The sequence below is a fragment of the Theropithecus gelada genome, chromosome 20, assembly GCF_003255815.1.
Source record: "Theropithecus gelada isolate Dixy chromosome 20, Tgel_1.0, whole genome shotgun sequence".
Taxonomy (NCBI): domain Eukaryota; kingdom Metazoa; phylum Chordata; class Mammalia; order Primates; family Cercopithecidae; genus Theropithecus; species Theropithecus gelada.
Window position 1 is genome coordinate 66865402 of NC_037688.1, and position 15804 is coordinate 66881205.

The following is a 15804-nucleotide window of genomic DNA, read 5'->3' on the forward strand; positions in this document are numbered from 1 at the left end:
GAATAATATCACAGTGGATGTACACACTATTACTCAAAGAAAGAGTAATATCTTTCCAGTATATTAAATATAATATCTCAGGATTTACACACATGGTGTACACCTACTCTGATATTAGGAGTCACATCATCCTAGGATATTACAAATGTTCTCACAGAGTGTACACCCACTGTGAAATTAGGAGTAATATTTCTCTAGGATATTATGAATAATATCACAGGGTGTACACCCTCTGTGATATTAGGAGTAATATCTCCCTCAAATATTATGAATAACATCTCACAGTGTACAACCACTCTCATATTAAGAGTAATATCTCCCTCGGTTGTTATGAATAATATCACAGGGTGTACACCCAGTGTGATGTAAGAAGTAATATCTCCCTCAGATATCATGAATAATGTCACAGGGTGTACATTCACTGTGATATTAGGAGTAATATTTCCCAAGGATATTATGAACGATATGACAGCATGTACACCCACTGTGATATTAGAATTAACATCTCCCTAGAAATTTACAAATGATATCATAGGTTGTACACCCACTGTGATATTAGGAGTAATATCTCCCTAGGAAATTATGAATAATATCACAAGGTGTACACACATTGTGTACACCCACTGTGATTTTAGGAGTAATATCTCACTAGGATATTACAAATAATATCACAGAGTTTACACCCACTGTGATATTTTTTCCCTAAAATATTACAAATCATATCACAGGTATACACTCACTGTGATATTATGAGTAATATCTCCCTAGGATATTTCGAATCATATCACAGGCTGCACACCCACTGTGATGTTAAAAGGAATATCTTTCTAGGACATTACAAATAGTATCACAAGGTGTACACCCACTGTGAGATTAGGAGTGATATCTCCCTAGAATATGATGAATAATATCACAGTGTGTACAGCCACTGTGATATTAGGAGTGATACCTTCCTAGGATATTACAAATAATATCATAGGGTGTACACCCACTGTGAAATTAAAAGTAATAGCTCCCTATGATATTATGAATAATATCACATGGTGTACACTTACTGTGATATTAGGAGTCGTATCTCCCTAGGATATTACGAATATTATCACAGAGTGTATGCCCACTGTGATAGTAAAAGTATTATTTTTCTAGGATATTACGAATAATATTGCACAGTGTACTCCCTCCGTGATATTCGGAGTTATATCTCCCTAGGATATTACAAATAATATCACAGGGTGTACACCCACTGCGATATTAAAAGTACTATCTTTCTAGGATATTATGAATAATATCACAGGATATACTGTCACTGTGATATTAGGAGTAATATATCCCTAGGATATTACAAATAATATGACAGGGTGTACAACCACCATGAGATGTGGAGTAATATATCTGTAGCATATTATGAATAATATCACGGGGTGTACACCCACTGTGATATTAGCAGTAAAATCCCCCTCGGATATTACAAATAATATCACAGTGTATACTCCCACTGTGATATCAGGAGTAAAATCTCCTTTGGATATTACGAATAATATCACAGGATGTACACCCACTGTGATATTAGGAGTAATATCTCCCTCGGATATTTCGAGTAATATCACAGGGTTTACACACATGGTGTTCACCCACTGGGATATTAGGATAGTATCTCCCTTGGATATTACGAATCATATCAGAGGCTGTACACAGGTGGTGTTCACCCAGCGAGACACTAGGAGTAATGTCTCCCTCAGATATTAGGAACAGTCTCCCCCTGGGACTCAGCAGAGCGTAACCCCCCAGTGTTAAATAAGCGGCCACAGCAAGAGGCAGAGGCGCAGGAACTGAAATGAAGACAAAGATCTGACAAGTTTAAAAAATGTATTTAAAATAGAATTTATAAAATGCTTCATCTGCCGACTCAGGAGCCCGCGGTGCAGGGTGGGGTGGGAGTTGGCAGCTGCCCGCTACACGAGCAGAGTGAGACTGCAGGAGTGCGGCCCCCCCTCCCATGCCCCTCTGTTCAGACACCCAAGGGGCTCACGTGCACTGCTGGGATCACACCACCCGAAAACAGGACCCCAGAGGTTTCTTGAGTCTCTGCTTACCAGGGCGACCGGGAACAGCCCTGCCAGCCCATTGCATAATCTTCTAAGTTCTCCCCACCACCCTCCATTCCAGCAGTGAGGTGACTGTGACGTGGTCTCCATCCTCTCGGCCTTGACCCAGTGGTCCCCGCGATTGGACGCTTAGGCGGTCACCAGGCCTCCTTGTTACTAACGTGTGCACACCTTTCGGTTCTCCCATTGGGATGAACTCCTGGAAATTGCTGGGTCCAAAGTGTTTGGAAAGTTTGGAGTGATTCTTGTTGCAAGGGGAAGAGGGAACTATGGAGATGTCACTGAACTTTCAGGGGTTCCGGGACCCCCCAACCCGGTGCCTGTCCCAGCTCCCCGAGCTCCTCTCTCTTCCACTCCTCCCTCCCCCACCTCGCCTGTTTTCACCTCCCGTGACCTCACCCCCGCCGCGCAGCTGGACCTTGCCCGGCGCCTCCCGATCCCGGAGCTCGAATCCCAGCCGGACTAGCCCAGCCCCGCCCCTTCCCTGGCAGGAGCGAGGCGGAGCAGTCTGCCCAGAGACTTAGCGACAGACAGACGCTGGGACCCACGACGACTGAAGGCGCCGATGGCCGCGCCTGCTGAGCCCTGCGCGGGGCAGGGGGTGAGTGCCCCCCCATCGCGCCCCCCTCTCCTTTTCCAGGCTTGGTTTGACTGCAGTGTCTCGGGCTGCAATACTGGGGATTCCTGGACCCGGGAAGCGAGGAGACTTACTCCAGCCCCCATCACTGCAGCGGGCTGGATTCCTTTCACCAACCCAGCGCCCCCAACAGCCCAGCTCTGTCTAAGGGGCCACCAGACCTCCCAGCTACTAGGGGCTTTGACCCTTATTTGCATAAAGCTAGTGGGTGCTCCGAGCCCTCCTACCCCCAGCGAGCCTTACCTCTCTGGTTTCTTTTTCCATCGCTCTTAGCAAAGGACTCGAGAGAGAGGAGTTCACGGGGTGAGGGTGGGGGTTGCAAACTGCCAGCATTTCAAGGGCCAGGGAGATGAAGCGATAAGTTGGTATGAACTGAGGGCTTCCTCTGTGCCTAGCCTTGTGCCCAACCTTGTGCCATGCTGCTATGAACTTTGCTGCTATTAATCCATTTAATACAATTCATAGAGGTAAAGTCTCATTATTCACATTTTGCAGGGAAGGAAACTGAGACAGAGAGGTTAAAGTTTGCACAGCCAGTGAGTTGTGAAACCAGGGGGAGTAAAAAGACAGGGGAGAGAGAATTGAAGAGGCCACGTCCACTAAACTTCAAATTTGTTCTAGGGTTAGATAGGACCAGCGGACCTGCTGAGATGAAAATAACACATCAAGCTGGGCCAGTGGCTTTTGCCTGTAATCCCAGTACCTAGGAGGCTGAGGCAGGAGGAGCTTGAGGCCAGGAGTTCGAGACCAGCACGGGCAACATAGATGTAGAGACCCCCATCTCTACAAAACATAAAAAAAAAGTTAGCCAGGCCTGGTGAGGCGGCTTATGCCTGTAATCCCAGCACTCTGGGAGGCCGAGGTTGGAGGATTGCTTGAGGCAGGAGTTCAAAGCTTTGGTGAGCTTTGGTTGTGCCACTTCAGCCTGGGCAACAGAGTGAAACCCTGTCTCTAAAACATAAATTAATTAATAAAAATAAATCACACATCAAGACCACCAGTCGAACAAGGTTTGGGGTCAGATAAGCCTGGGTCAGAGTCAGCTCTGCCACTTCCCATTTGTGTGGCCCTGAGGGAGGCAGTTCCCTGATTGGTGCCTCGGTCTGCTGGTCTCTGAAATGGGGACAGTACTGCCTATGTGCTGGAGTTCTTATAAGGATTAACTGACGGTCTGTGCCTAGCAATGATTATGGAGCCCAGGTCTCCTAGACCACATGGCCCAGTTCCCTGGGTTCAAATCCCAGTCCTTCCACTCCTCAGCTGGGTAAAGTCAGCCAAGTTACTCAACCTTTCTGGTCCTCGGCTTCTTCACCTGTAAATCAATATGATAATTGCATCTACCTAGGGTTGATGTCAGGATGAAAGGAGTTGGGAATTGTTAGGTATTCCAAAGAGTGCTTGGCACATTTTTGTGTAAATGTTAAAGATCCAAAAAATTGCCTGGGTCCCCGAGCAGGTGAGCTGGGGACCCCTGCCTTATACCATCCTAAGGGGCCTCCTGGTGTTCCCTCAGGTCTGGAACCAGACAGAGCCTGAACCTGCCGCCACCAGCCTGCTGAGCCTGTGTTTCCTGAGAACAGCAGGGGTCTGGGTGCCCCCCATGTACCTCTGGGTCCTTGGTCCCATCTACCTCCTCTTCATCCACCACCATGGCCGGGGTTACCTCCGGATGTCCCCACTCTTCAAAGCCAAGATGGTAGCTGCCATCCCTGGGAGCCTGGAACGAGGCAATGGTGGGGGGAGGCAGGGGACAGGCTGGAATCTGGTGAAGTCTTAAAGCAGACTCCTCCTATCAGGGTGTAGAAGGGAATCTGTTAATCAAACAGAGCAATATTAGAGAGGCTACAGAGGTCAACTCGGTGGAACATGGTTCTCCCAAACAGATTTTGTAATTTCGAAAATACATGCATGCACAAACACACACATACACTCCCATGTTCCCGGACAGTTTATAACTACCATACCCTGGCATTTTCCAAAACATACTATGTAGACTCTTGGGTACACAAGGTAATTTTAGGGCCACATTGGGATGAAGCTTTTAAAAAGTTATGCACTTATTTTTATGTTCCCCCACTGGCTGTATGATAGGACAATTTTTATATGTGATATGTATTTAGTGTGTTAAATAAACACTGGCATTCCAAGTGTGAGCCTTTCTGCTCATCCATCCTCTTCTACTCCGTTCTTGTAGGCTTCTAAAGAATGTTCTTCAGAGTTCATTCATTCTTCTGCCATTGTGTCAATTTTTGCATAATCACCCACCAACAACCCAAGGGTTGGCAAACTTAAAGAGCCAAGCAGTACATAGTATTTGAGACTTTGTGAGCCAGATAATCTTCCTTCCAAACACTGAACTCTGCCATTCCAGAATGAATGCATTCCAGAATGCATGTTACTTTTTTTTTTTTTTGAAATGCAGTTTTGCTCTTGTCACCCAGGCTAGAGTGCAATGGTACGATGTCAGCTCACTGCAACCTCCGCCTCCTGGGTTCAAGTGATTCTCCTGCCTCAGCCTCCCAAGTAGCTGGGATTACAGGTGCCCACCACCACATCTCGCTTTTTTTGTATTTTTAGTAGAAACAGGGTTTCGCCATGTTGGCCAGGCTGGTCTCCAACTCCTGACCTCAGGTGATCTGCCTGCCTTGGCCTCCCAAAGTGCTGGGATTACAGGTACGAGCCACCACCCCCGGCCGACTGTGTTTCAATAAAACTTTATTTGTAGTCACTGAAATTTGGATTCCGTGTAATTTTCACCTGTCACGACATATGCTTTTTATTTTTCTTTGATGATCGATAGTTTGCCAACTTCTGCTTTAAACTGAGGTTCTTTGAGCAGTTCCTCCAATATGCCTTAGCTCTGGCCTTCCCTCTGGTGTGTACATGTTCTCTCATTTTCGTCCTTTCTTTTATTCAATAGAGAAACCAATATATATTAGAGAGACCCTAGAGACTTACTGGCTCCTTGATTTTATAGCAGGGTTTGAAAATGACTTGAAGAGAGGATAGTTTTTTACCTGGTTAGTACATTTCATTTCCTGCTGTTTCTTCACACCCAAAGTCATCTCACATGTGCACGATTAGAGCAATTCCTGCATTTTGGAAAACACTCGGCTGGCTCAAGCCCTTGCTGTACATTATTTATATGACAATCACAGGTCAGGACCGATCTGCAATGCCCTTTACACATTGTTCACGTTGGCACATTGCTAGCTGGTGATACTGGTTTGTTACAGGGCCGCAGCCAGGATGTTGCAGAACCAGCTCCCAGTTGGACATGGGGTTGCCCACCCATTTGCTGTGACCTCTCTTATTGCCCCCCAAGCTTATCTAAGCCTGTACCCTCAGGTGCTTGGGTTCGCCCTCATAGTCCTGTGTACCTCCAGCGTGGCTGTCGCTCTTTGGAAAATCCAACGAGGAACGTCTGAGGCCCCGGAATTCCTCATTCACCCTACCGTGTGGCTCACCACGATGGTAATGATGCCTTCAGTCTGGAGCCTGGTTTGCTCCCAGCTGCTGCTTTGCCTGCCACCGTGAAGAACAAGGGGAAGAGAAGAGGCTGCCCTCAGCCTCCACCCTCCCCTAAGGGGCCTGCCCTGACTTTCCTGTCCAGAGCTTCGCCGTGTTCCTGATTCACACCGAGAGGAAAAAGGGAGTCCAGTCATCTGGAGTGCTGTTTGGGTACTGGCTTCTCTGCTTTGTCTTCCCAGCTACCAGCGCTGCCCAGCAGGCCTCCGGAGCAGTAAGTGGGGGTGTGGGCCACCCCGGGAAACCAAAATGGTGGCTCTGGCCTTGGGTCCCATCTTTCCTCCTCCCGTTTCCACATATGACTTATTCTCTACACGGTGACACACATAAGCCAGTCACTTACACTCTAGAGACACAAAATCTACTCCCACACCTGTAAGTACCCATCATCCCATACATTTCTTATCAACACGATTTCCTGTCTTACACACCCACATCACACGTGCCACTTGCACACGACGCACACTTATCTGCACTGATTCATACATCACACAAGCACATGCATGCATGCACACACACACACAACCTGGGCACAGGGCACAGACACACCTGTGTGCACACATACTCCTACGTGCACATCTCCCCTCATCTCATGGATTCACCCTCCCCACGTTCCTGTGCATCTTTATTTACACACTCATTCTGCACACCCACTCATATTTCTGTTGCTCAATCTGGGAAGCAGCCTTTTTTTTGAGAGGCTGTCTCTGTCACCCAGGCTGGAGTGAAGTGGCATAATCTCGGCTCACTGCAATTTCTGCCTCTCGGGTTCAAGCGATTCTCCTGCCTCAGCTTCCTGTGTAGCTGGGATTACAGGTGCGTGCCACTACACCTGGCTAATTTTTGTATTTTCAGTAGAGACGAGATTTCACTACGTTGGCCAGGCTGGTCTCGAACTCCTGACCTCAAGTGATCCTGACCTCAAGTAATCCACTCGCCTTGACCTCCCAAAGTGTTGGGATTATAGGCATGAGCCACTGCGTCCGGCCAGAAGCAGCATTTCTATATTAGGAGACATGATGGGTCATTTTCTCTACAAAGAGAAAAACATGTAGTCTTGACCAACTTCTCTCAACCTCAGCTTTAGTAACGTTGTGGCCAGATAAGTCTTTGCTGGGAGGACGGGGTTGTCCTGTTTGCTGTAGAGTGTGAAACAGCATCCCTGGCTTCCGCCCATAGATGTCAGTAGCATACCATCCAATTGCAGTAACCCAAAATGTCTCGCGATATTACCAAGTGCTCCTAGGGTGAGGACAAAGTCATACACCTACTGAGGAGCAGTGGCCTTGACAGAGTGCTTAGCCAAGGCTTCTGGGACAGGGGGTTATCTTAACACCAATGATCACGCGGCAGCAGGTTTCAGATATTTTACTTTCTTATTGTATTTTTGTGGAGACAATATCGTGCTCTGTTGCCCAGGCTGATCTTGAACTCCTGGGCTCAAGCAATTCTCTGACCTCAGCCTCCTAAAGTGCTGGGATTATAGGCATGAGCCACCACGTCTGAACTCACAGATCATTTCTTGAGTTCAGTGGTTACTCCATCCTGCCCCTAAAGGAGAAAGTAGAGAAGCATCATCCTGTCTTTAAGGACAGGGTTTTTATTTTTCGTTTGTTTATTCTGAGACAGAGTCTTGCTCTGTCACCCAGGCTGGAGTGCAGTGGCACGATCTTGACTCATTGCAACCTCCGCCTCCTGGGTTCAATCGATTCTCATGCCTCAGCCTCCTAAGTAGCTGGGATTACAGGCATGTGCCACCATGCCCAGCTAATTTTTGCAGTTTTAGCAGAGACAGGGTTTCACCATGTTGGCCAGGCTCGTCCCAAATGCCTGACCTCAAGTGACTCACCCACCTCGGCCTCCTAAAATGCTGGGATTACAGGCGTGAGCCACAGCACCTGACCGAGGACAGAGTTTTTAAAAGAGCAACCTTTGTAACTAAGGGGAAATTCCACAGGGTATTCAGTAATTTCTGAAAGGGTGGGCTCCCACAGTTGACATAAGTCAGGGTTTTGGGACACAGCATAGAAACAATAATACTGGGACCACTTACACTCAGGGGTTCCAACCATATGCAGGCACTGTGGCAGGCACTTACACATCTATCCTCTTTGGATTTCACAGCGATGGATTCTTTTTTCTTTTCTTTTCTTTTTTTTAATAGAAACAAAGTCTCATTATGTTCCCAAGGCTGGTCTCAAACTGCTAGGCTCAAGTGATCTTCCCACCTAAGCCTCCCAAAGTACAGGGACTATAGGCTTGAGCCAATGTGCCCAGCCAATGATGGATTCTAGCTATCCCATTTTAAAGATGAGGGAGACTAAGGCTAGGAGAAGGGAATGACAGCCTCAGGGCCACAAAGCTTGGGAGTGCAGAGCCCAAGTTCATCTCAGGCAAATTCAGAACCAACTTTCTGAGAGAAACAGTGGGGAAAACAGTGGCAGTTTAGGGAAGATGGGCCATATTGTCATTGGAATATCCAATTGTCTGCTATCTGGGAAAAAAAAAAACAAAAAACAAAAACCCAAAAAACTAGAAGAGTATAAAATCCAGTAGAGGAATTGTGATTTGAAACTAGGGCTCTGGTTTAAAGCCATAAAAACTCAGTTCACACTAGCTTAAGGAAAAGGGAAGGTCAGGGGGTTATTAGCTCATGTATTTATTAGCTCATACCCATGGGATCTCCCAGGCATGAATGATCCAGGCCTGGGACCAGGTACCAGATCTCCTCTTCTGCCTCTTGGCTTTGCCATATTAGCTTGATTCTCCAATGGAGTGGCAAGAAGAGCCACCAATACCTTCAGACTTATGTTCTACCATGTAGCAAACCCGGCAGAATCTCCCAGTGGTTCCAGCTCTCAAGTACCCAGCTGGGATGCTATATGCATTCCTAACCCAGCCATGGTAGCCAAAAGACTAGAATGTATGCATTGGCCAAGCCTCAATCACCCACTCAGCCTTGGAGTAGAGTCAGTTCTGCACAAATCACATGCCTGAACACAAGCAAAAAGACTTAGGAAGAAAGAAAAATCAGTATATGGAAAATATCTCTGCATGATTATTACAGCACTGTTCACAATAACCGAGATTTGGAAGCACCCTAAGTGTCCATGGACAGGTGAATTGATAAAGAAAATGTCGTGTATATACACAATGGAGTACTAAGCAGCTGTAAGAAAGAATGAGGTATTGTCATTTTCAACAACATGGATGTTAAGTGAAATAAGCCAGGCACAGAAAGACCAACTTTACATGTTCTCACTTATTTGTGAAAGCTAAAAATTAAAACAATTTAACTCATGAACATACAGAGTAGACGGAAGGTTACTAGGGGCTAGGAAGGATAGCGCGTGGGGGAAATGGGGATGGTTAATGGGTACAAAATATAGAAAGAATAATACCTATTTGATGGTATAACAGGGTGACTACAGTCAATAATAATTGTTCATTTTTAAATAACCAAAAGAGTCTGGACACAGTGGCTCACACCTGTGGAGCACTTTCTTTTTTTTCCAGCACTTTGGAAAGCTGAGGCAGGAGGATCATCTGAGGTCAGGAGCTCAAGACCAGCCTGGGTAACATGCTGAAACCCTGTCTCTACTAAAAATACAAAAAAAATGAGCCAGGCGTGGTGGTGCACACCTGTAAGCTCAGATACTCGGAAGGCTGAGGCAGGAGAATCGCTTGAACCCAGGAGATGGAGGTTGCAGTGAGCCCAAATTAAGCCACTGCACTCCAGCCTGTGCAACAGAGTGAGACTCTAACTCAATAATAGACTAAAAAATAAAATAACTAAAAGAGTAAAATGGATTGTTTATAACAGAAAGGATAAATGCTTGAGGGGATGGAGACCTCATTTACCCTGACGTGATTATTATGCATTGCTTACCTGTATCAAAATATCTCACATCACCCAGAAATATATATATCAGGCCGGGCGCGGTGGCTCACACCTGTAATCCCAGCACTTTGGGAGGCCGAGGCGGGTGGATCACCTGAGGCCTACATGGTAAAACTCCATCTCTACTAAAATACAAAAGTTAGCCAGGGGTCGTGGCACACGCCTGCAATCCCAGCTACTCGGGAGGCTGAGGCAGGAGAATTGCTTGAACCCAGGAGGCGGAGGCTGCAGTGAGCCGAGATCATGCCACTGCACTCCAGCCTGGGTGACAAAGCAAGACTCTGTCTCCAAAACAAAAAGTATATACACATATATGTGTGTGTGTGTGTGTGTATACACATAGATACATATATACACACACACACACATATATATGTAAAATTTAAAAATTTTTTTTAATTAAAAAAAGAAAGAAAATTAGGGTGTTTCTGACCAGATGACAGGGCAGCAGATGCAAAAATCATCGTGGCGTGGCAGCAGGAGCATCGCAATTTGGACCAGATCATCTGTGTATCCTTGAACAAGGTGCTGTCACTTCTCTGAGCCTTGGTTTCCCCATGAGTCAAAGGAAGCAAGTAAACCCCAGCTGATGAGACTGTGTATGGCAAGAAAGCTGTATGTGCCCAGGGCAGAGCCAGTGCTCAGTAAAACCAGCTCCCATCTCAGCACACCAGAGAACACTGGCCAAGGGGGAGCAGGGTTGAAGACTGGGGTAGAGGGTGGAATGGAGAAAGGATTTCCTTTGTGGCACAAAGAAGAAGGTAAAGTGTTTCTTCATCTCATTGCCCCAGCAGCTGTGGCCAATCATCACGTGGCTAAGGACAAACCCCAGACACAGCCCTGGCCCACCATTTGTACAGACAGAATATTATAAATTGGGTATTTGAAAATTAGGACCTGCTGGGCGTGGTGGCTCACACCTGTAATCCCAACACTTTGGGAGGCCAAGGCGGGCAGATCACTTGAGGTCAGGAGTTTGATGCCAGCCTGACCAACATGGCAAAACCCCATCTCTACTAGAAATATTTTTTAAAAATTAGTCAGGCATGGTGGTAGGCACCTGTAATCCCAACTGCTCAGGAGGCGGAAACAGGAGAATCACTTGAACCCAGGAGGCGGAGGTTGCAGGGAGCCGAGATCACACCACTGCACTTCGGCCTGGGCGACAGAGTGAGACTTTGTCTTAAAAAAAAAAAAAAAAAAAAAAAAAGAAGAAGAGAAAATTAGAACCACTAGGAATGCCAGGGCTTTCAAATACTCTTGCCCTGGACCCCAGCATGGATACTGACCTCAGCATCAGAAACCTTTTCTCTCCTCTAAGGACACTCCTCTGCCTCCTTTCCTAACCTTCTGCTTTGCCTCCCACAGGGCTTCCAGAGTGACCCTGTCCGCCACCTGTCCACCTACCTATGCCTGTCTCTGGTGGTGGCACAGTTTGTGCTTTCCTGCTTGGCGGATCAACCCCCCTTCTTCCCTGAAGACCCCCAGCAGTCTGTAAGTCACCAAGTTCCAACCTCATTCCTGTTTCTCTTTGAGGTCTCAGTCTCCCCCAAGTGACCAAAAGTCTCTAATTTTTTATTCATTTAGCCATTCAGCAAAATGTGTATTGCATTTCTACTTGATGCCACAGTTGGCAGACTTTTTCTGTATGGGCCAAGAGAAAATATTTTAGACTCTGTGAGCCATACAGTGATTTCGGTGGCAAGCACTCAACTCTGCCATTGAACACAAAAGCAGAATATGTCAACAAATGGCGTGGCTGTGTTGCAATAAAACTTTATTTGCAGAAGCAGGCAGTGGGCCAGATTTGGTCATCGTTTGCCAACCCCCCTCTATGCCCTAGCAAGGGCTTAAGGATCTGTGGTGAACAAGCAGATAGAGTTTCTGTTCTCATGTAGCTACTGGTCAAGTAGGGGAACCAGACGTTGGTCACATAATTAAACAAATATGTTGAAAATTGGCTGGGCACAGTGGCTCATGCCTGTAATCCCAACACTTTGGGAGACCGAGGCAGGTGGATCACTTGAGGTCAAGAGTTCAAAACCAGCCTGGCCAACAGGGTAAAGCCCCGTCTCTACTAAAATTACAAAAATTAGCCAGGCATGGTGGCACACGCCTGTAATCCCAGCTACTCGGGAGGCTGAGGCAGGAGAATCCCTTGAACCCAGGATGTGGAGGTTGCAGTGAGCCGAGCTTGTCCCATTGCACTCCAGCCTGGGTGACAAAGAGCAAAACTCCACCTAAAAAAAAAAAAAAAAAGGGGGAGAAAACAGAAAATTACCCCTGGGGTGAGTGCTCTGTAGGAGAAGTTCATGAGAGATTTACAATAGGTAACATTGAAGCAGTTTGTGAAACTAAGAAACAATTCTTTTGAGGAAGAGACTGATCTGACATCCTATAAATAGAGGTTCAAATGGGCTGGATGCAGTAGATCACGCCTGTAATCTCAACACTTTGGGATGCTGAGGAAGGACGATTGTTTGTGCCCACGTGTTCTAGATCAGACTAGGCAATGCAGTGAGACCCCATCTCTACAAAAAGTTTTCAAAAAATAGCCAAGTGTGGTGGCGCATGGCTGTAGTCCCACTACAGAGTAGCTCTGTGGAGTCCCATAGAGTAGCTCTGTGGAGGCTGAAACAGGAGGATTGCTTGAGTCCAAGAGACAAAGGCTGCAGTGAGCTACGACTGCACCACTGCACTCCAGCCTGGGTAACAGAGGGAGACCCTGTCTCAAAAAAAAAAAAAAAAAAATTACTCGAAGGCTTGAGAAGAACTAAAACTATCATAGAAATCTTTTTGCACCTACAAGAGTAGCAACAAAATTTAAAAGCTGATAAACTGTGATGGCAGAAATGTGGTGAAATGGGCCCCTTCACGCCTTACTGGTAAAGAGTACAGACTGTTGTAATCTTCCTGGAGCACCCGACAAAATCCCATGACAGGTCTTCACAACATTTGCCAAGGGATATTGTCAAGGATCTCATTGTCTTTGTTATGTAGGGTCCTTGCTTCTGAGATGCGGAGCAAGGTTTGGTTTCAGTATAATCACAGTTGTTCTTCTGAGCCACTGTTAGTTCTTACCTTATGGACATTGTCAGGCCTGTGGCCCAACCTCTTTTTACCCTGCCTGCTGGGAAGCACCAAGCTCACTGGTGTGCACCTCTGGCAAGGAGACAGGGCACCTCGATGTGTACTTTCAGTACTAAATACACGGTCAGCGCTGGGTGCAGTGGCTCAAGCCTGTAATCCCAGCATTTTGGGAGGCCGAGGTAGGCAGATCGCTTGAGGTCAGGAGTTTCAGGCCAGCCTGGCCAACGTGGTGAAACCCTGTCTCTACTAAAACTACAAAAAATTAGCTGTGTGTGGTGGCGCACACCTGTCATCCCAGCTCTTTGGAAGGCTGAGGCAGAAGAATCGCTTGAACCCGGGAGGCAGAGGTAGTAGTGAGCCAAGATCATACCACTGTACTCTAGCCTGGGCAACAGAGTGAAACCCTGTCTCAAAAAAAAAAAAAAAAAAAAACCACAGTCAGTTCATCCTACTTTCCTGCTCTTGCCACATACTTCCCTTCTCCATTTCTCTCTGTTGCAGAACGCCTGTCCAGAGGCTGGGGCATCCTTCCCCTCCAAAGCCATGTTCTGGTGGGTTTCTGGGTAAGTAAAGTCACAGGGAAGGGTTGGGGTGGTACCTCACCCACCTGCATTTGCTGCTCTGATTCCCACCCATGGCCCTTCCTCTATGCTTACAAAGGCCAGCAAGACTTTCTCCATCCCAGCCTCAGTGCTTTCTTCTTCGTGTTCAGTGTTCACCATCTGCATCCTGTTCCATTCACTGACTGGAGTGAGATCTGGATTTGAATCCCAGCTCTGCCTTTCAGCAGGCCATATCACAAACCCCCGGAGCCTCAGTTTTCCCCTCTGTAAAATGGGGATGACTCAACCTTCATGAGACAGACAATGCTTAGTGCTTGCACACAACAGGTGCTTAATAGTAATAGAATTGTCTCCAATACTTGACTTCAGTCATTCCACCAACATTTAATAAGCACCTACTATGTGCTAAGACCCAGGGGTGAGGAGATAAAGGAGCAAGTGTCTACTTTCTGGAGGGTTCCAGGCAGATAGAGAAAACAGCTGCTTCTCCTGGGCCAGCTCACCAGGCACTTGAGGATGTGCTCCCTCCTGACCACACTGCATTCAGACCTCAGTAGCACCTGACACGTGGATTTGAATCCTGGCCCTACCACTTCCTAGCTGTGTAGCTTTGGACAAGTTACTTAACCTGTCTCTGCCTCAATCTCCACTCCTTCAAAATGGGATTAATAATAGCACCTACCTCATAGGGTTGTGAAGCTTAAATAAGATAAGATCTGTAAAGCACTTAGAACAGGGCCTGGCACATAATGAGTGTAAGTGGTAACTTTTTTTTTTTTTGAGATGGAGTTCTGCTCTTGTTGCCCAGGCTGGAGTACAATGGCACGATCTTGGCTCACTGCACCCTCCACCTCCCGGGTTCAAGCCATTTTCCTGCCTCAGCCTCCCGAGTAGCTGAGATTACAGGCATGCACCACTATGCTCGACTAATTTTGTATTTTTATTAGAGACAGTGTTTCTCCACGTTGGTCAGACTGATCTCAAACTCTCGACCTCAGGTGATCCACCCGCCTTGGCCTCCCAAAGTGCTGGGATTACAGGCATGAGCCACTGTGCTGGGGCTATTTTTTTTTTTTTGAGACAGAGTTTCACTCTTGTTGCCCAGGCTGCAGTGCAACGGTACGATCTCAGCTCACTGCAACCCCCACCTCCCAGGTTCAAGCGATTCTCCTGCCCCAGCTTCCTGAGTAGCTGGGATTACAGGCGCCTGCCACCACGCCCAGTTAATTTTTGTAGTTGTTTGTAGAGACAGAGTTTCACCATGTTGGTCAGGCTGGTCTCCAACTCCTGACCTCAGGTGATCCATCCACCTCAACCTCCCAAAATGCTGGGATTACAGGCATGAGCCACTGCACCTGGCCTAAGTGGCTATTAAATAAATGAAAAATATCAGGCTTTTGATGTATGAAATTGGTAGAAAGAGCTTAGAGGTTTTCTAAACAGCTCTACTAGCAGAGCCAGTCCCTGCTTCCCAAACTGAAGCACTTATGGACCGCTCTTGATGCTTTCTTGTCCTATTGGGGCAAAAATTAAATTGAGTCACTTTTTTTACTCTAATAAACTGTTTTTAAAAAGAAACTTTCTATCACTGCTAAAATAGGAAAAATCTATAGCATCACTTGCTGTATAGGAGAACTCCAAAAATAATTTCGGGGAAAATCAAGCACATTGGTAATTTCTATGTCAGAACAGCTGCTTCCCCAAGTTGGCTCTGCATTAGAAAAGGGAACTTGATGGCCTGGCGCAGTGGCTCACGCCAATAATCCCAACACCTTGGGAGGCTGAGGCAGGTGGATCACCTGAGGTCAGGAGTTCAAGACCAGCCTGACCAATATGGTGAAACCCCGTCTCTACTAAAAATACAAAAATTAGCCAGGTGTGGTGGCAGGAGCCTGTAATCCCAGCCACTCGGGAGGCTGAGGCAGGAGAATCACTTAAACCCTGGAGGTGGAGGTTGCAGTGAGCTGAAATCACACAAGT

At 46.8% G+C, this 15804-nt stretch overlaps 1 protein-coding gene across 2 annotated transcripts in view; it reads left to right on the plus strand.

Annotated features, from left to right (window-relative positions):
* Window positions 1-2633: 2633 nt before the first annotated feature.
* Window positions 2634-15804, plus strand: part of ABCC6 (ATP binding cassette subfamily C member 6) — a 70888-nt gene continuing 57717 nt past the window's right edge. The window contains exons 1-6 of one of the 2 annotated variants that reach the window (XM_025370498.1): window positions 2634-2706; window positions 4256-4469; window positions 6091-6216; window positions 6356-6484; window positions 11540-11665; window positions 13763-13824. In XM_025370498.1, coding sequence (XP_025226283.1) covers window positions 6214-6216; window positions 6356-6484; window positions 11540-11665; window positions 13763-13824 — 320 coding nt within the window. In that variant the 5' untranslated portion in view covers window positions 2634-2706; window positions 4256-4469; window positions 6091-6213. The remainder of the gene's footprint in view (window positions 2707-4255; window positions 4470-6090; window positions 6217-6355; window positions 6485-11539; window positions 11666-13762; window positions 13825-15804) is intronic. The other variant, XM_025370497.1, reaches the window with a different exon arrangement.